Source organism: Rana temporaria, chromosome 5 (assembly GCF_905171775.1).
Source record: "Rana temporaria chromosome 5, aRanTem1.1, whole genome shotgun sequence".
Classification (NCBI taxonomy): Eukaryota; Metazoa; Chordata; class Amphibia; order Anura; family Ranidae; genus Rana; species Rana temporaria.
In genome coordinates this window covers 131,052,352-131,072,869 of record NC_053493.1, presented here as the reverse complement: position 1 = coordinate 131,072,869, position 20,518 = coordinate 131,052,352, and the positions used below count along the sequence as shown (strand labels likewise).

Genomic DNA, 20,518 nt, shown 5'->3' with positions numbered 1-20,518 from the left:
ACATCCATTTTTTCCCACAAATAGATTTTTTTTTGTGCCATTTGATCACTTCTTATTTTTTGCACTATAAACAAACAGAGCAACAATATGTCCTAGGGAGTGATTCTAATTGTGGGGTGATGAGATTGCCTGGGGGAGGAGACCGATTGTTGTTCCTAAGCATTTGGAACAACTGATCAGTCTCCTCACCCCTGACATAAAGGAGATTTGTCTATTTACATTGACAGACCTCTGTTCTGTCTCTGTGTGGAGCAATCGCAGGTGCCCGGCAGACATCGCGACCGCTGGGCACGCACACTGGCTCAGTCGTCATGCACGCCCCTAGTGGTCTTAAAGTGGTCGGCATACAGCTACAATGGCTCGTCCAGGGGAGCCAACCTGCCGCAGTATAACTGCATCGGCTAGTCGGGAAGCAGTTTATTGAACAAGCTGAAGTTAGAAGCTTGATTGCCTACCATGTACAGTTGCACCATATTTTTCACTCTCCAGTTTTAGTAAATCAACCCCTATGTCTTAAAGGCACCTCTACTAACTCTTCTGCAGTGGGAGAAGATTTGGCAGCCAACCAGGCACTGCTGCAGTGAATATTTGCTGACAGGAAAAGAGAGTGAGGACCCATTTGTGTGCTTCTCCATGGCTGTCTGGTCAGTAAGTGAGGAATGTGTTTTGACCCATGTTCTTTACCAAGCTGTAGTAGTGAGGTCAAGGACCTAGCTGTTCTTGCTTTCAAGAATATCCAGATCACAAAACCGGCTGAACAGAATTATAAATCCTCTGGCAAGTAAAACAATCCTCACATTTGTACTCTGTATTTAGGTGCTTACCTGTTAATAATCTTTTATAGCATGGTGCAGTCAATTACAGTAGACAATAAGTAATCAGCATCCACTATACAACCAAAAAAATGGTCAATGGTTACTGGATATTGTGATCAAACACAAGCTGGTAGACCTAATGGTGGCCCAACATGCCTTGAAAAATTATCAATTTTTTTTCTTATCAATTTCTTCCAATAGGCATAATCAATCTATAGTTGACAACCCAATTGATTTATATACCACACATGGGGAAGTGGATTTTGATAGCTAAACTATGATCGTAAATTATTAACAAACAAAAATATCTCAGTGCTGTAGACAGATGCAAAATGATCGATAACATTCCATCCTGGCAAGTCTAAATTCTTTGGAGGGGAAATTATGGCTATTTGACTGTTGATTACATATCAATCAGATTTTTGAAAAGCCAAAGCAGTGTGGCTACAAAGACATGTTGTTTGCTTATACAGTTAGACAGTTCTACGAGTACCAAAACTAGGTTGTACAGTTCACTGTCCAAACAAGAATAGCTAGCAACCTATAAAAACATTTATCAATTCCAGTGCCCACAAAAGGTATGCATGGAGCCTAAATGTTAACCAGATTGTCTTTTCAGCGAGTCTTATAAGGGACATGCAAACAAAAAATAAACTCAGCGCTCGTTTCAGGAGAGACCCTGAACACAGATCAAATAAATGCGATTAAAAAATAGGAGGGACAAAGTCCATAGCAACAGTCTCTAAGATGACGAGGGAGAGGAATCCATGTACCAGCACTAAGGGCAGCCAGTGTAAAGAGCTAGAAGCAGTCTCTGCATGCAATGCAACAAAGAAAAAGAAACATGGCGCCTCCAAGTGCATTATTGGTAAACCATTTAATGATAAGTCTAAAGTGAAACTACTCACAAAGAGTGCATAAACACAATGGAGGCCTGAGTAAGGAGCAAGCATGCCCCAAACGCAAGGCCACCTCTTCTCCCCCTGCACCCGGAAGTGACGTCATCTCCCATTGCCCCTGTGTTCCCGGCTGTTCTCATAGGCTGCGAATGCTGGAATTTTTACCTTTACAACCCGCAATTTTTTACCTTTACAACCCGCAAACCCACACCAACTATCACCCAGGCAAAAATGTATGAATGGACTTTCTTGGTACTGATAACACAAATCAATATGGTAAAAAAAATCATTTATTATACATAAAAACATAAAGCTTTTAAAAAAAAAAAACAGAACTAAGACCATCAGCCTCACTTAAGATACAGTGATAGAATTTACAAACGGAAAACCGTGGGGTATCTGGGAATGTGAGGTGGAGTCATAGGAAGACCTCTACCGGTTTCGCGGATGACCGCTTCTTCAGGAGGTAGTCTGTACAATAGATGACAACATATCAAGAACTATCAAAACATAAACATCAAAACAGAAAATAATAATAAACTTTGAGAGATCGGAAGTTGCAAACTCTCAACGTTTATTATTTTCTGTTTTGATGTTTATGTTTTGATAGTTCTTGATATGTTGTCATCTATTGTACAGACTACCTCCTGAAGAAGCGGTCATCCGCGAAACTGGTAGAGGTCATTCTATGACTCCACCTCACAATCCCAGATACCCCACGGTTTTCCGTTTGTAAATTCTATCGCTGTATCTTAAGTGAGGCTGATGGTCTTAGTTACGTTTATTTTTTATTTTTTTTAAAGCTGTATGTTTTTATGCATAATAAATGTTTTTTTTTTTTACCATATTGATTTGGGTTATCAGTACCGAGAAAGTCCATTCATACATTTTTGCCTGGGTGATAGTTGGTGTGGGTTTGCGGTACTAGCAGCCGCTACCTCTCTATTCCTGGTCCCCCTCTTTTTCCTAATCAATTCTGGATGATGGTACATTTTATTTTTATTTAATTGATCTAACCTGAAGCTATACTCAAAATGTATGCATACCTTTACAACCCCTTTAAATGATTTACCAATATTGCACCGTGTTTCTTTTCCTATATAAGGGACATGGTATAACCATACCTGGGACATTGGGTTAAAAATGGCTACCCTCATATCCACGGAAACCGCTTCTACATTGGAAGCTTCTATATTCGAACAAAGACCTGACTTGTTTAAAGTCGCATTGAACTCAAAAAGTCAAGATTTGTTGGGGAATATTTAAAAGTGTTAATTGTACATAAGCAGTGCCCTGCAAATGTACATTTTATCCTGAATTCCTCCTGAAAAATAGCAGTGCCCTTCCTAGTATGCAAGGGTGCCAAGGTACCTACTGCCTAGGTGCCTGCTGCCTTATGACTGTATATCTGCAATGTGAGATCTAAGGAACTGCTGCCTAGGACTGCTAGACTCAGGAGATATGGAGTGAGATTTGATGATGTCACTACTATGCTGCTCGCTGTCATTCTCTAGAAAAGGTTCTGAAATGAGAAAGCAAAAGCCCCGTTTCTATCAAGAAGGCATCCTCCACACAAATACCCATTGCAGAACAAGGCATGGTAAGTCAGTTGCTAGGAAAGCACAGGCAATACTGAGGACAAGTCCTTAGCCTTCTGTCTGCTTTTTTGTGCACAGCATCCAGAGTTCAGTCCAACTTTAAGTATATGATCAAATAATAAAACAACTGAAAATGTTCTATATAAAACAAAATGGATGAATCAAAAGATCACACTATTAGATAAAGATCTAGCAAATAAGACTAAAATACAATCCTATATTCTATGCACTCTCCAGTCCTCTATAAATCACTTTTTCCCTCATATAATTCTATGATATTTTCATATAGAGCACTTGACAAGCCTTGTCATACCAGTTACGAGATAAAATGAAAATCTTGTCACAGCTGTTTTACAGATGACCTTCAAAGCCGCTGGAGAGTTCTCCTTAGCACAGAATGCATAGCTGTTAAAACTTCACTCTAATTGAGTGACGCTAATGCCACACAAAAATGCTTTAGCTAACACTGCAGATATAAGCTGGTAAAGATCAAGTGTTTATACAAAAAGATGCCATCCATTTTTATTTATTTTTTTCAACCGGCATTTTCTCAGCAGGTCAAACTTACCAATAACAATGCATAAAATTGGATTTTAAAATACCAGGAAAACAGAAAAGCAGCATGAAACACAACGTTCTTCCATCCAAGTAACTAATGAATGCACCATAACATGGATTTATGTTAGCCTGGATAGTAGCAATTAATTTATTTTCCTAGTGAGCTAGGAAATTACAATTAAATACTGTGCTATTAAATAGCATACAATGGTCCAGCATTTCTTTAATAAAAAGGCAAAAAAAAAAAAAAAAAGCTTTTTAAATGACCTTCCCATCATACAGCTTAAGCAAACAGCAATCTCAGACTGTTAATATGTTCATAGTTTTCCCACTTATATGCACACTGCTAAATAATTAATTTTAATGTCCCTTCAGTAAATTAAATCAGCCTGGAATGTAAGAACTAACAAATTAACCACAGCTGTGATTTTCTCAGAGATATCAAGCGTATTAACGTCCGTAGTCCTACTCCAAAATGCAGGTACATAAATGCATGAAAAACACAAAATGGAGACAGTTGAAGACGTGTTCCATAATTAGGATTTCTTGAAATTAAATAGAAGCCGAAGACTGAAGGCTTGAGAGATGTCAGAGTGCCCTCTACTGATGTATTCTGGCAGGAGAGACAGGGAAATCAAGAGCCCAGAAGATGAATTTTATGGTCTGAATGATCAGTATAGTCTCAAAATGACATCCCCGTACAGAGAGGTAAATGGGTGCAGGGTTGTAGGATGACACAAAATTAATATAGCTTTCAAGGACAATCATGGGTCTATTTGTTATACAAAAGAGAAGGAAATAGGCTTCAGTTCTTGTTTTAATCAACTGGATAGCAACTCTCATTTTCTAGTAAGAATCAAATATTGATACGGGTAACTTTTATTGGGATCTTGTAAATCCAGCCACTGCACACTTGACAAATGGCAAAAGCAGCTTAGAATAGGTAAAAGTACGCTCAACTAAACTGAAAACTGAACCTTTGAAAGTATACAGAGAAAACAACCTTCCTGCTTTGGGTTTTGCTTTTGCATTTATGCATAGGGGTTGATTTACAAAAACTGTACTGTGAAAAATGTGGTACAGCTCTGCATAGAAACCAATCAGCCTAAAGGTTTTTTGTCAAAGCTTTACGGCTTCCCACTCAGCCATTGTACATAAACGGCCGGGTGGGAGGAGCGCCATTCTGACTGGATGTACCCATACAGGACGTCAGACGTGTGGTTGTGCAGCGGCGCGATCCCTTGACTGCTGTGTGCCTTGGACACAGCACATCACAGATCGGGCTTTCGGATTTGCCCTCCTGATCATGTGATGGCCAATCACAGCCATTACACAATGTAAACAGAGGCATGTGTCTGTGTCGGCTCTCCTCCTGAGCTCAGTGAGAGGGGGATGGAGAGGGGGATGGAGAGGGGGATCAGCAGCCAGTCAGCAATCTGTGTGTAGCAGCGGGTGGCTCTACCCGGTACATTCAAATAGCCACACTGCTCCATCTTACATACAAGATCAATATGGCTTCTCCAGCCGTTTGGTAGACTCATGCACCGGTTTATGGCCTGCTATGGTTCGGATGCCCGTATCCAAGACACGGACTAATTCATATCAATCTGATTTGCCTATGAGGAATAAATCTTTTTTTATCTCTTTTAGAGTTTCTGTGAATATATACCACAGTCAAGTATCTTAGTTACTGGCTTTTCCCTAGTGGGGCTACTCTGCCCTACGTGGATCACTTGATGTCTTGACTTCTTGGTCTGATGTTTGTGCGCAGCTCTCACGGACCAACCACTTTCTTCATTCGTTGAGTTATGATCGCTTTCTTTTTGGGTGGAGCATTAACACTTGGGATTTAAGCTACAGTTCTGGAAATTGCAAGCCCTTTGTCCCTGTCTGTCTGACAGTCTTGGGGTTCCCTTTCAGCTCTCAACATATGTGTTTGTTTTTTTTTTTTCACTCTGACTTTGTTGATTGGTATTTATGTCCAATAAATTTGTATATTTTTATTATTACTGTTTGCGGTCCGGTTTAAAGTCCCAATTTGAGGAATCTGTTTTTATTCTGAGGCAGTTAGTACATCAGGTGTGATCAATAAAAAAAAAAAAAGTATCATAGCTTGTAGACTCTAACTTTCACACAGACCAAATTATATACACTGATTTGGGTTATTTTTACCTAGGAAATGTAGCAGTATAGATTTTAGTCAAAAATTATAAAGAAAAATTACTTATTTACAAATTTTTTTCTTTCCAATAAATGTGGTCTTTTTTGTTTATACCACCAAAAGAAAGATCTATTTGTGTGAAACAAACAATACAAATGTCATATGGGTACAGTGTTGCCTGACTGAGTAATTGTAATTTAAAGTGTGAGAGCGCTGAAAGCTAAAATTGGCTGGGGCAGGAAGGGGGCAAAAGGGTCCAGTATTGAGGTGGTTAATTGAACAAGCTGAAGTTAGAAGTGGATTGGCTACCATGCACAGCTGCATCAGATTTTGCACTCTCCAGTTTTAGTAAGGCTGCCAATACATTATACAAATTTTCTTCTACAAGTTTTCTTAAGGCTCGGTTCACACCTAAACTGGCCGTGGATCGCACAGCAACGCTGTCCCTCCATTTCAGGGATGAATCAGGGCAGAATCTTTGCCTGAATTTGGCCCTGAAACGGAGGCAAAGACACACAGCGTTTCTGTGCAGTGTGCTCCGCAGCCACCCGGAGATATGTGAATCGGCTCCATATAGAGCCGGTTACATTCTCCTGCTATGCAAATTGGATACAAGGAAACACGCATAGAATTCGCATAGGTGTGAACCCAGCCTTAAGCCCCATACAAACTTAGATTTTCTGCTGATTATTTTTAAGATTTACCAAAACCATGTAGTGCAAGGGCCTGCCTGATTGCATACAAATTGAAACTCCTAAGGTTTGACCTCATATTATATGGTTTTGTTAAATCTGAAGACAAAAGTCTGCAGAAAATCTAATAGTGTGTATGGGGTCTTAGATTTACCAAAACCATATAATATGAAGTCACACCTAAACACTTTAAATTTTGTATGCAATCAGGCAAGCCCTTCCACTACATAGTTGAAGGTAAATCTAAAGGAAATTGAACAAGAAAATTGTATAATGTATGGCCAGCTTAAATCAACCCCAGGGAAATATTCTCCAACACACCTACTGCAGACCCATTGCTGGCTCTCACGTAAAGAAAGTTTGAAAATGTCAACGCCTGAAATTTTTCCGCAGATGTCAATCTGATTCTAACCTGCCTAGAATCTAATAAGTGTTGCATCCAGGGGAAGTTACAAAGAAAGTGTTTTACCTACCCACATGTAAGGAACAATGTAAAATGTGGCTGCAACAGGTTATTGAAAAATCAGAATAAGATAAACTGAATGGGATCAATTACTTTGAACTAGAATTACATCGGGCAGACAGGTCAGTTAGGGGTCAGACATTAATGGAGGGTGAAATGGGGATACATGGGGGGTGGGTTATGGCAGGTGACAAGAAACTCCCCATGTTGCAAACAGCCACTGGAAACTATAGTGCCATTTGTACTACTAAAAATGATATGAAAAACACCAGAGCAAAATGTAAAAATGTAAAAATACATGCACCATATCTGGTGGTCTTGCCCGAAGGTCCAACGGTTCTGGATTAGAATGTTCAACTTAATCTACTCAGTGACCGGACAAAATATACCTAGAAGGGCCAAAACGGGATTGTTTGGTGATCTCCCTGAAGAGATCCCCAGACATATTCGCACTTTCATATTCTTCATTCTTTTAGCGGCTAAAATATCCATTGCACGTGCATGGAAATCGCCTGTAATTAATATTGCTATGGTGAAACACAAGATATCATGGATCATTATCAATGAAAAAGTGACTAGTATTCGACGAAACAAACTAGGTTTGAAAAAGTGTGGAATCCCTGGATCGCTTACCTCCAGGCTCCTTGAGGGCGTGGCAGGTTTGTGGGAGGGGACCCGGAATGAAGGGATACACCCAGCTCTGCTCTTTCCTGATTCCCCCCCCCCCCCATTCTTTTTCCTCTTTCCCTTTTCTCTCTTCTTTTCTCACCTTCTTTATTCTTGAACTGTTTTGTTGTCAGTTCTGTCATGTCATGTGGCAAATATTCTGTTGGAATGCTGCCAGGAGATAATAAAGTCTCCCCAACTACGCTACATTCTTGGTTATTATGTTTTAGTGATGTTTACTGAGTTGGGAACACTGATCTTATCGGATGCTGCATCCCTGATGTAACTATTTCATGACAATCATTTGAACGTGAAGGTCTGATGACTTAAACCTGTAACAAAAACCGTAGGCACAAACGTGGGGTGTGGAAATTTTGGAAAGGAAAAGGGGGATAGTTTATGGTGCATATTAAATTGGTGGAAAAGATGAGAAAGAACAATGTCTTTGTTATAAAAATACTAAATGGATTTTATTTAGTACAAAAAGATATACACAAAATACATATATTAAAATCTGAAGTTTGATTGGTTTTACAAATTTCAGTAGTCATCAACAGGCAGAGTAGTGGTGAATTTGACAAGGAAAATCGCATATCCATACATGTTTCGTGGATATTCCGCTTCCTCAGGGGAAAGAACGATTTCTAATTTGCTTAAATGACTAGATGGAAGATATATATAGATTAGCCATGTAAAATACAATTTAACTGTAACAACATGATCATTTAAGAGTATGATGTTGACATAAAATGGTATTGTGACAGTAAATAAATAGCTACCATTTTACATGGCTAATCTATATATATCTTCCATCTAGTCATTTAAGCAAATTGGAAATTGTTCTTTCCCTTGAGGAAGCGGAATCTCTGCGAAACATGTAGGGATATGCGATTTTCCTTGTCAAATTCACCACTACTCCGCCTGTTGAGGACTATTGAAATTTGTAAAACCAATCAAACTTCAGATTTTAATATATGTATTTTGTGTATATCTTTTAGTACTAAATAAAATCCATTTTGTATTTTTATAACAAAGACATTGTTCTTTCTCATCTTTTCCACCAATTTAATATGCACCATAAACTATCCCCCTTTTCCTTTCCAAAATTTCCATAATCATTTGGGATTAGGTGCCTTCTCTGATGGGTGATTCTCTTGTCGGACTATACAAACAAAAAAAAGTGAGGTGTGTTGCCTCCTCTCCCCCTGGGCACAGTTTGCTCCCAGAGGGGGTGTCAGGGGGGGGGGGGCAACTCTTCCGCTACATTTAGTGTGTACTTTTGTCTATATGGTTCACCTATGCCTATGACTCTTATGTCATATGCCTCTACTCAAATGATTATTCTCACAGTATCTCATTGTATGACAAATTCTGTTTTATTGTACCCCCCTTTCCCCCCTTTTTGTGTTGTCTTTACAAAAATCTTCATTAAAAACATTGAAACAGAAAAATGTAAAAATCCATTAAAGTGTTTGTTCACCAATGCCAGAAGTCTATTGGTGATCGTGCATAAAGGGGGCGCGAATATTGCATAATAAATGGGTGGGTGAAAAATATTATATGAAAATTATATAAGATGGTCCATCTGAACCAACAATAAACAGAAATAGCAAAAGTGACACAATATAAAATGAATGCGAGTCCATAAATAGATAAATAAATGAATAAATATAGTCCATTCATGAGTGTCCGTGTTAAATTAAAACTGAACAATACAGTGCTGGAAATTCGATACAAGAGATGTCCACCTCCACCAAGATCAAGAATATCCACCAAAGGTGCACTAATGGATGGCTCCTTACCACAAGGTGTTGACCTGATTTGTTAAAAAAAAGTCAAATAAAGCATTGGTCACTGAACCAGTATCCAGGATTCAACTGCGCGGCTCTACGTTTCCTTAGTCCAAACAATAGTTATTCTGAATCTCCTTTTTGCTTCTTGTCTGGGCTCAGATACGAAAGACTCTACACCTGAAGCCATCAAAAACACCTGCTCAACAACGGAACACAAACAGGCAGTGATGTAGACAGACCGGCAGCAGCAGGGCTCTGCCGGAACCCGCAAGTGATGACGTGTGCCGGCCAAAGTTTTTTTCTTTCTCCACTTTGGCCGGCACACGTCATCACTTGCGGGTTCCGGCAGAGCCCTGCCGCTGCCGATCTGTCTACATCACTGCCTGTTTGCGTTCCGTTGTTGAGCAGGTGTTTTTGATGGCTTCAGGTGTAGATTCATTTGTATCTGAGCCCAGACAAGAAGCAAAAAGGAGATTCAGAATAACTATTGTTTGGACTAAGGAAACGTAGAGCCGCGCAGTTGAATCCTGGATACTGGTTCAGTGACCAATGCTTTATTTGACCTTTTTTTTTTAACAAATCAGGTCAACACCTTGTGGTAAGGAGCCATCCATTAGTGCACCTTTGGTGGATATTCTTGATCTTGGGGGAGGTGGACATCTCTTGTATCGAATTTCCAGCACTGTATTATTCAGTTCTAATTTAACACGGACACTCATGAATGGACTATATTTATTCATTTATTTATCTATTTATGGACTCACATTCATTTTATATTGTATCACTTTTGCTATTTCTGTTTATTGTTGGTTCAGATGGACCATCTTATATAATTTTCATATATTTTTCACCCACCCATTTATTATGCAGTATTAGCGCCCCCTTTATGCACTATCACCAATAGAATTTTTGACTTGGGTCTCAATTTTTGGGGAGCTGCTCACTATTTATTGTACGTCACACGAACAATATAATATATAACTCAGAGTTTTTTGGCACGAGATATCACATTTTTCACAATGCCAGAAGTCTGCCAAGCAAAATAGGTGAGTTGGAAGCTCTGGTGCAAGCGGAGAGCCAAGATGTAATCAGTATTGCTGAAACTTGGCTTCAATCCTCACATGACTGGGCTATTAATATTCCTGGCTATGCACTCTTTCAGAGAGACGGGGTAAAAAGGAAAGGTATCGGGGTCTGTCTCTATGTGAGAAATGATCCCAAAGCAAGCGTGAAAGAGGACCTGGTGTGATGAGTCTGAAGCATTATGGGTGGAACTGCATAGTTCAAAGTTAATCATTGGAGTTTGTTATAGACCACCCAATGTTAACGAGGAGGTGGAGACTCAGCTCCTTGCACAGATGGAAAGGGCTGGGACAGTGATAATAATGGGGGATTTTAACTACTCAAAAAATTGACTGGAGTAACGGCACTGCTGGGACAGTTAAAGGGCAACAATTTACAAACCTATTACAGGACAATTTTATGGTCCAGTTTATTGAGGCCCCAACTAGAAATGATGCTCTGTTGGACCTGGCAATCTCAAACCATGCAGCGTTTAATACTAATGTTCAGATAAAGGAACAACTGGGTAGCAGTGATCATAACATGATTTCATTTGATGTTAACTGTAAGCAAGAAATACATACGGGAAAGATAAAAACACTTAAATTCAAGAGAGCAAATTTTCCAAGGATGAGGGCTGCTCTCCAGGACTTAGACTGGGAGGGAATATTGGCATCGACAAACACAGAACAGAAATGGGAATTCTTCAAAAAGGACTGTTTGGGACCATACTGCAAAGTACACTGCTCAAAAAAATTAAAGGAACACTATAAAAACATATCAGATCTCAACGGGCAAACATGTCATGCTGGATATCTATACAGATATGGACTGGGTAATGTGTTAGGAATGAAAGGATGGCACATCATTTGATGGAAATGAAAATTATCCACCTACAGAGGCCTGAATTCAAAGACACCCCGAAAATCAAAGTGACAAAATTATGCAGCAATCTAGTCCATTTTGCTGAAATTTCATTGCAACAACTCAAAATGGTACTCAATAGTTTGTATGGCCCCCAAGTGCTTGTATGCATGCCTGACAACATCAGGGCATGCTCCTAATGAGACGACGGATGGCGTCCTGGGGTATTTCCTCCCAGATCTGGACCAGAGCATCACTGAGCTCCTGAACAGACTGAGGGTGCAACCTGGCGGTAACCAGATGGACCGAAACATAATGTCCCAGAGGTGTTCTTTTGGTCAGGTGAGCGTGGGGGCCATTCAATGGTATCAATTTCTTCATCCTCCAGGAACTGGCTGCATGCTCTCCCCACATGAGGCCGGCATTGTCGTGCACCAGGAGGAACCCAGGACCCACTGCATCAACAGGATTTCATCCCGATACCTAATGGCAGTCAGGGAGCCATTGTGTAGCCTGTAGAGGTCTGTGGATCCCTCCATGGATATGCCTCCCCAGACCATCACTGACCAAACCGGTCATGTTGAACGATCTTAAGAGGCAGCATAAAGTTCTCTGTGGCATTTTTAGACCCTTTCACATCTGTCACATATGCTCAGGGTGAACTTGCTCTCATCTGAAAAGCATGGGGCACCAGTGGCGGACCTGTCAATTTTGGTGTTCAATGGAAAATGCCAATCGAGCTCCACAGTGTCCGGCAGTGAGCACAGAGCACACTAGAGGACGTCAGGCCCTCAGGCCACCCTCATAAAGTCTGTTTCTGATTGTTTGGTCAGAGACATTCACACCAGTGGCCTGCTGGAGGTCATTTTGTAGGGCTCTGGCAATGCTCATGCTGTTCCTCTTTGCACAAAGGAGCAGATACTGGTCCTGCTGACGGGTTAGCGACCTTCTACGGCTCTGTCCAGCTCTCCTAGAGTAACTTCCTGTCTCCTGGAATCTCCTCCATGCTCTTGAGACTGTGCTGGGAGACACGGCAAACCTTCTGGCAATGACACGTATTGGTGTGCCATCCTGGAGGAGTTGGGCTGCCTGTGCAAGCTTTATAGGGTCCAAGTATCCCCTTGTTTTGGGTATATACCCTGGTTTTGGGTATATATAATTTTTTTTTGGGGTGATTCATTTTTCCAATTTATTATTTATATCACAAGGTTAGGGGGTCAACAGGGTTTACTTTTCTTCCAATGCCTATAATAAATCTTACATAACCAGTTAAACCAAATAAAACTCAGTTTAAACCTGCCCGGTCTAGAGATCTTTGAAGGGCAATTATTTTCATTAAGTAGTTGTATCTGTACACCCCATGACGGCCCCACGCCGCATATTACGCCAGCTCAGGGACAATTACCATTTACCTCCTTCAGATACAACCAACTACCAAAAACCATTGTTCCCATTGTCTTGTTAGTAGGGGAAGGGACACCCATACCTCCAGATGGGCCCAACCCCTTAAACCTCCATTATTTTCTCGGCACCACCTTCAAAGACCCCATAGACCTCCTGTAGCTGCTACGACTCTGAAAAGAAACTCAACAAGTTGCAAACGTTAAAAATATAAACCCCTGAAAAACGCCAACCATAAAAAAGGGGAGGGTGGGCGGGAAATTTGTTCCTCTCTCTGAGGCCACAAGCTCAGACTGAAGCTGGTGGCCAGACACACCCCCCTAATATCCTCCTGGCAACCACCCCCCACACCCAAGACTACCCAATCCCCCAGTACGTGCCCAAGTACCTCCCCCTACTCCCAGCTCTTCCTGTGCCTCACTGCCCACCTCAGTCATGCTGGCACTCCTCCTAGTTGCACTTCTGTCCTGGGCCTTTACTGTACAAATGCAATTCCCACAGTGAACCATAGTGGTGGTAGTTAGAGATGAGTAATTCTATTCAAACAAAGATGATATCAAGTTTTTGGTCTACCCAAATATGTCCATGCAAATATGTCTGATGTGCAGAAAATCACACAATCGGTGATGTAAATCAAACATAAAATATTCAAGTTTAATGTCAAAGGGGTAAATATCTATACAGTGTAATGTAAATAAATGTGGTCTTCCAGTTTTTTTTCCCTGATACAGAAGTGAAGTAGTTAAGCTGTATATGAAATCACATTGCAATTCCGAGACCTTTTTACAGAATAACTATGAAACCTGTCACCACATTGCTATGCCACAAACCTTGGGAAAAAATAATTTTAATATATTGTAACGTAGCAAACACTAATGGCCATGCAAAAACAGCCTGTATAAAAGGTCTGATTTTACACTATAATTGTCCATATGTTCTAAGAAAAAATACACAGTTCTTCCCTACTGTGCTTATATGACATTTCCATATTTGTATAACCAATAATAAACTATATGAACAATTAGTTGCCCTGCATGGGAAAAAAAATCTAAACACAGCAATAATCTTAGCTGTGACTCTTTAGGGGTTCTCCACATGGCATGTGTTGAAAGAAAGAAGGCCTTTCAAGCAAAATTACTGTTTTTCATGATACACTTTCTTTTAAAAATAAAATTGGAATATGGACTGTTGTTGCTATGGCAACATAGATATTCAACGTCCAACACACACAAGAACCCCAGTAATCTAGCAATCAACAATACCCCTGTTACATCCATTTGTAAGGTTACCAGCATATACTGTAACCAAGACTCTAATAGAAAAACAGGAAGACAAACGGTTATCATCCACTAATAACTAAGATCACCTTACAAAGTAAATCAGTGCACCTTCTATAGGATTATGTGTGCGCCTAACTAAACCTCCAGCAAAAAAAAAAAAAAAAAAATCTGATAGAGCAGGTTAGGCTTGTAAAGTTTTTGTCATATGAAAATGTTTTAAATCAAAGTAAAAATCATGGCCGTTTCCAGGTCTTCTCCAGAGCCTCTCCCATCCTCTGTAACTCTCTACCTCAATCTGTCCTGCTGTCTTCTACTCTGTCTTTAGGTGATCCCTGAAAACTCATCTCTTCAGGGAAGCCTATCACCCCTTCAACCAATCTTTTACTACTTCCATCAGCTCATCCCCCACAGTTACAACCTTCTGTACCACTTGCCCCACCCTTTTAGATTGTAAGCTCTTATGAGCAGGGCCTTCTTTACCCTCTTGTATTGTATTGTAACTTTTCAGTCTCCCTTTTATATTGTAAAGCACTGCTTAATCTGTTGGCACTATATAAATCCTGTATAATAATAATGGTATCTATCTTTTTGCATTGCCTTTGGAAAATGAGAAATGCAGCATGCTTCAAAGAGGAAGTAAAGCCTATAAAAAAAATCCTAAAAAAAACCCTGCAAGACAAAGGCATAATGAGCTAGTATGGATATTAGGTCATTATGTAATACTCACCTCAGATCGAAGCCTCAGCAACCGTCCTCGTACACTGATTGGGCGACCGACATCTCTCCGACTTACGGGTATCGCAGCTCCGGTATTGTGATTAGCCAGAGCCGCGATGACGTCACTCCCGTGCATGCATTAGGAACGGCACGCTCGACGTTGCTAAAGTGCGCCTTCACCGTTGTCTACGGCGCATGCGCCATAGACATCGGTGCCCGTGATTTTTGGATATATTTCCTAAACTGTGGAGGTTTAGGAGATATTTCTTGCACCTACAGGTAAGCCTTTATCTAGGCTTACTTGTAGGTAAAAGTGGTTGTAACGGGTTTACAACCACTTTAAAGGTGCCTTTAACATGCATCTGGGATGCATTTGAGCTGCTTCTGACCTCCTTTGAAGCATGTTTTGCATTTTGTTTGACATCAGAAAAATGCTGGTATACACAAATCCAAAGATATTTTACTGTAGGTTTCAAAAGCTTCTCATAATGGGACAGGCGCTATGGTCTAATAAAAATAAAAATAGGTCATAAAAAATGAACCAGCTTAGATGAAAGAGTTGGTGATGAACATTATAGGTATACTTGTAGGATCTCTGAAGTTTACCACCATCTATAGGATGAAGTTACAGATAATTGATATTGGTGTGCAGCTGACTGCCCATCTGTCTCATCAAAGGACTGTGCAGCCAAATTGTTATTAGTCTATCCCCAGCCTGAAGGTTTATTTACACCAACTGCACTTGCAAATATATACACCGATGTCTACTGCAGAATGCAGGACTTTTCAATGTACAGCACAATGTAAGACAATATGTCTGGTTTACATTAGCCCGGTAATATCAAACCAGATTGAGGATGAATGACTACTTAAAAGTCTACCAAAAACCTAATAAAAACTTCTGCATGGGCATAAATCTGCTAGGCATTTCAGCATTCAGAACAGAGGAAAATGGCAGCTAAGAATTGCTATATAAATACCTGTAATATACTGTATAATAAATACATACTAAATGAAATGCAAATATTGAATTACGCAAACATCATCGTTATATATATATATATATATATATATATATATATATTATATACACACACACACACACACACACACATTATTTTGTCAAAAGTATTGGGACACCTGCCTTTACATGAACTTTAATGGCATCCCACTCTTAGTCTGTAGGGTTCAGTATTGAGTTGGCCCACCCTTTGCAGCTATAACAGATTCAACTCTTCTGAGAAGGCTTTCCACAAGGTTTAGGAGTGTGTCTATGGGAATGTTTGACCATTCTTCCAGAAGCGCATTTGTGAGGTCATCCACTGATTGGTTGGTTGAGAAGCTCTGGCTTGCAGTTTTCCCTCCAATTCCTCCCATATGTGTTCTATTGGGTTGAGGTCAGGACTCTGTGCAGGCCAGTCAAGTTCCTCCACCCCAAACTCGCTCATCCATACTATATTGCCAAATGTATTGGACCACCCCTCCAAATCATTTGGTGGAGAGAGGATTATGGTGTGGGGTTGTTTTCCTGGGGTTGGGTTTGGCCCCTAATTTTCAGTGAAGGGAACTCTTAAGACCTCAGCATACCAAGATATTCTGGACAATTTCATGCTCTCAACATTGTGGGAACAGTTTGGTGATGGCCCCTTTCTGTTCCAACATGACTGTGCACCAGTGCACAAATCAAGGTCCATAAAGACATGGATGAGCAAGTTTGGGGTGGAGGAACTTGACTGGCCTGCACAGAGTCATGACCTCAACCCGATAGAACACCTTTGGGATAAATTAGAGCGGAGACTGCGAGCCAGGCCTTCTTATCCAACATTAGTGCCTGACCTCACAAATGTGCTTCTGGAAGAATGGTCAAACATTCCCATAGACACACTCCTAAACATTGTGGACAGCCTTCCCAGAAGAGTTGAAGCTGTTATAGCTGCAAAGGGTGGGCCAACTCAATATTGAACCCTACGGACTAAGACTGGGATGCCATTAAAGTTCATGTGCATCTAAAGGCAGGTGTCCCAATACTTTTGACAATATAGTTAGTGTGTGTGTGTAGTCCTATTTACCATGAGCTTAAAAGGTGGAAACAATTCTGAAATTATTTATCCTTGTCTCATTATTAATTTTTTTTTACATCACAGACACTTAACATTTTAACAGGGGTGTGAAGACTTTTTATATCCACTGTATAGATTATATACACACACACAGTATAAAAACAAGTATATATATATATATATATATATATATATATATATATATATATATATATATCGTTTTTTTTTTTTATTATTATTATTATTCTTTTGTATCACAACTTTGTGGTAGTGTGTGATATGCATTTGTTGAACAGACAACACTGTTGAGTGAAGTCTGCATACTGGCTAAAAAAAAAAAAAAAAGGGGGGGGGGGGAACCCAGAGTTCTTAAGATCCTTTTAATTTTAGTGACCAACTTCTAATTAATTTCACCAAAAAAATCTATTTTGTTTTAAGCTAAACAAATTCCTATCTGGGTGCGGTTCTAATCGATATTTAAAATGTATAACGTTGTACACAATGCTAACCAATAATTTAAGAATCATCCTTTAATGTACCTCTACAACAGGAACATCTTCTTTAAGCTCTGTCGTATGCGCAGCCAATAGGCCAATGACTCTCACCACTTTTACACGTCTGAAAAGAGAAAATAAAAACATGATAACAAGTACTTACAGTGAAAAAATGAGCCGATATGAATTCTAATGGACTAGTACACAGCTTCCCTTTACTCAATAACTCCTTAGCCTTGGATAAACACAGTAGAAAGCTTTGAACTGACACAAAACTACTGAGACCACACGCCGCTTAAAGTAGAACTATAGACAAAACTTTTTTTTTTAGTTTTTAGATAATGTAAGGGAGGGGAATAACCCCTGTCAGGTTTTTTTTTTTTAATTCTCTTTCCAGTTGCAGAGACTTCTCTTCACTTCCTGTCCCATAGCCAAAACAGGAAGTGAGAAGAAAGACCGGCAAATGAAGGCAATTCCTTGGGGACCCCCAGGTCACCAAAACTAGTGTCCCCATTGGAAGATTTCCCCTCCGTTTCTTTTCCTGGAACAACCCAAGATTTGGGATTTTCTTTACTTTCACTTTCAATGATGATGGTAAACAGGGCAAATAGAGATGGTGAATCTCCTTAACGACAGCAATAAAAACTGACAAGCATTCTGATCTCTCTGCATCTAAAACGAAAAAAATAAATACATATTTCCTTAAAGGGGTTGTAAAGGTAAATGTTTTTTTCCCCTTAATGCATCCTATGCTTTAAAGTGGTTGTAAACCCACCTCCCGCCCATGGCTTGGAGCTTCTATGATTATTGGTCGATTTGTATGGCTGCATATATATTTATATTAATCATGACCGATGCACATTTGAGTTTGTATAAGTCTGCTTTGTGTTAAATTTGTTGATATATCAAACAGATTGTCCGTTTTCATCAAAAAAACACACTAATTGGCAATGGGAAACTCTTCGGAGATTGGCCATTTCCAGAGAACTAACCATTAACAAGATAAGTTGGGCGTGAACACAGCAGCAACTGCATTACCCAGATCCTATTTGAGAACAGAGAGTATCAAAGTCAACCTTCCATCAATTGCACTGCAATAAGATTATAATTGTTACAACAAGCTGTAACATCGTGTACTCTCCCCAATTTATTTTTAATCTAGGCCACAAGAACTATTCACCAAGGTATGACAACAGTAGTGACATCACCATGTGTTTATTCCTTCTATAACATGGCCAATAAAAAATAAAACTGGTTCATAATAAAACATCAGCTGAAAAACAAAGCTGCCTATGCTCATCCCAACCCCATGCTGGCTATAGCAGTCTCCACTCTTTTGGGAAGTCTTGTACTTTGTTTTTATGGAGCTGGTTTTGTGATAGGACTTCAGTCATGCTGGAGAAGCAAAAAGCCTTCCTCATACTGTTGTCACAAGGTTGGGTGTGAACAACTGTCCAAAATGTCTTTGTAAGCTGTACCCTTTTCTGGAAACCTCACCAAACTTTAAAGAATTCCAAGAAAAGTGTCAGGAGTATAGCTATACTGCTGGCACTCAGACAGGAAAGATGTTGTGTCACTGCCTGCCCCTCCCCTCTACTGTCCATTAAAGCGGGGGTTCCGGGCATAATTGTTTTTTTGTTTTTTTTTGCAAGCCAAAATTAATCACATTAAATAGTCCCTAAAACATATTAATAGCTCCCCAATCGTTCCAGAAATCATTGCAAACACTTTGCCTTATATCCTCTAGCTCATGTTGTGGCCGTATCCATATGTGTGAGCATGTGAAGCCCAGTTCCCTTTTCTTCCTGGTTTTCAGGGAGAGGTGCATGCTGGGCGATTTTTAGGCACAGTAATGTCCAGAGACTCCTGGGAAATGAGTGTCATCATTTCCCAGGAGGCAATGGGGTCTTAGGACAGGAAGTTGAACCACCTAGGACCAGGAAATAGGCAGATTATGAAAGCTAGATAGCCAGATAGAAGCGAGTAGAAAAAAAAAACAAAAAAAAAAACTTTTTTTTATCATCTTTTTTTTTTTTACGTTAATAGAAAGTTCATTTTTAGGGTATAACTCCGCTTCAAAAAAATCACCAGTGCCCATTAATGCAGCCACACCAGTGCCAATCAGCGCAGCCTCATAAGTGCCCATCAATGTTAGCCCCCCCACTACCTGCTCTGCACAGCTTCTTCTACCTAGGTCCTGGGTGCAGTGCTTGCCCTGCAGGTGGTTCCTTTGGAGCTGGGAGTCCGGGACCAGCTGTGCACTGCTGGTACATCTGATCCTCTCCCTTCCTCCTGGGCACCACAGAGCTGGGTAACTAGGGCTGGAGGAAACTGGGGGGGGCAAGGTGAGCAAATGTTGACTCCCAAATCCTGCCCACCAATAAGCTAACCTCCCGACTCCCACTGAGCACAGGGGAGACCCAGAGATGTTTTTTTTTTCCTTCTAAACAGCTGCACAGTGGGAAATTAGCTTATCGGTGGACAGGGTTTGGGAGTTCCCGCCCCCTCTACCTCCACTGTAACTGAAGCCAACCCACTGAGCCATCGGCCCACCAGGAAACTCCCGGGAGGTCCAGATGGTCAGTACATGCCTGCCTGTGCCCCCCCCCCCCCCGTTAGGGTGATTCACTCTATTTGCTGTTTGCCATTGTCATTGAAATTAAAAGAAAATCCTAAATTTTAAGTTGTCCCCAGAAAAGTAATAGCGGGGAAATCTTCCAAATGGGGACACTGGTGATGAGGGGGTCTCCAAGAAATTGCCATAATATGATTGTATACCCCTTGTGACGCTATGCGAGGTGCGATACATGATCATAGGTACATTTCACCTCGCATACGTTCTATCATGAGAGACTGAACCGGAATCCATTCCGGGTTTTACAGCCTCTGGGCCTGGCTAGGGTTCCGGTCCGGATGTTTGGGTCCACTGGGGGACCATCTCGGGGTCGAAAAAACCCGGGAGAGAATCACCCAAAGATTCTTCTGGCCCGGTTTG

At 40.5% G+C, this 20,518-nt stretch overlaps 1 protein-coding gene across 1 annotated transcript in view; it reads right to left on the bottom strand.

Annotated features, from left to right (window-relative positions):
• The window catches only part of ULK4 (unc-51 like kinase 4), a 798,383-nt gene that overhangs the window by 670,595 nt on the left and 107,270 nt on the right, over nucleotides 1-20,518 (bottom strand). The window contains exon 17 of the mRNA XM_040353131.1: nucleotides 17,569-17,647. Within this exon, the coding sequence (XP_040209065.1) occupies nucleotides 17,569-17,647 (79 nt within the window). The remainder of the gene's footprint in view (nucleotides 1-17,568; nucleotides 17,648-20,518) is intronic.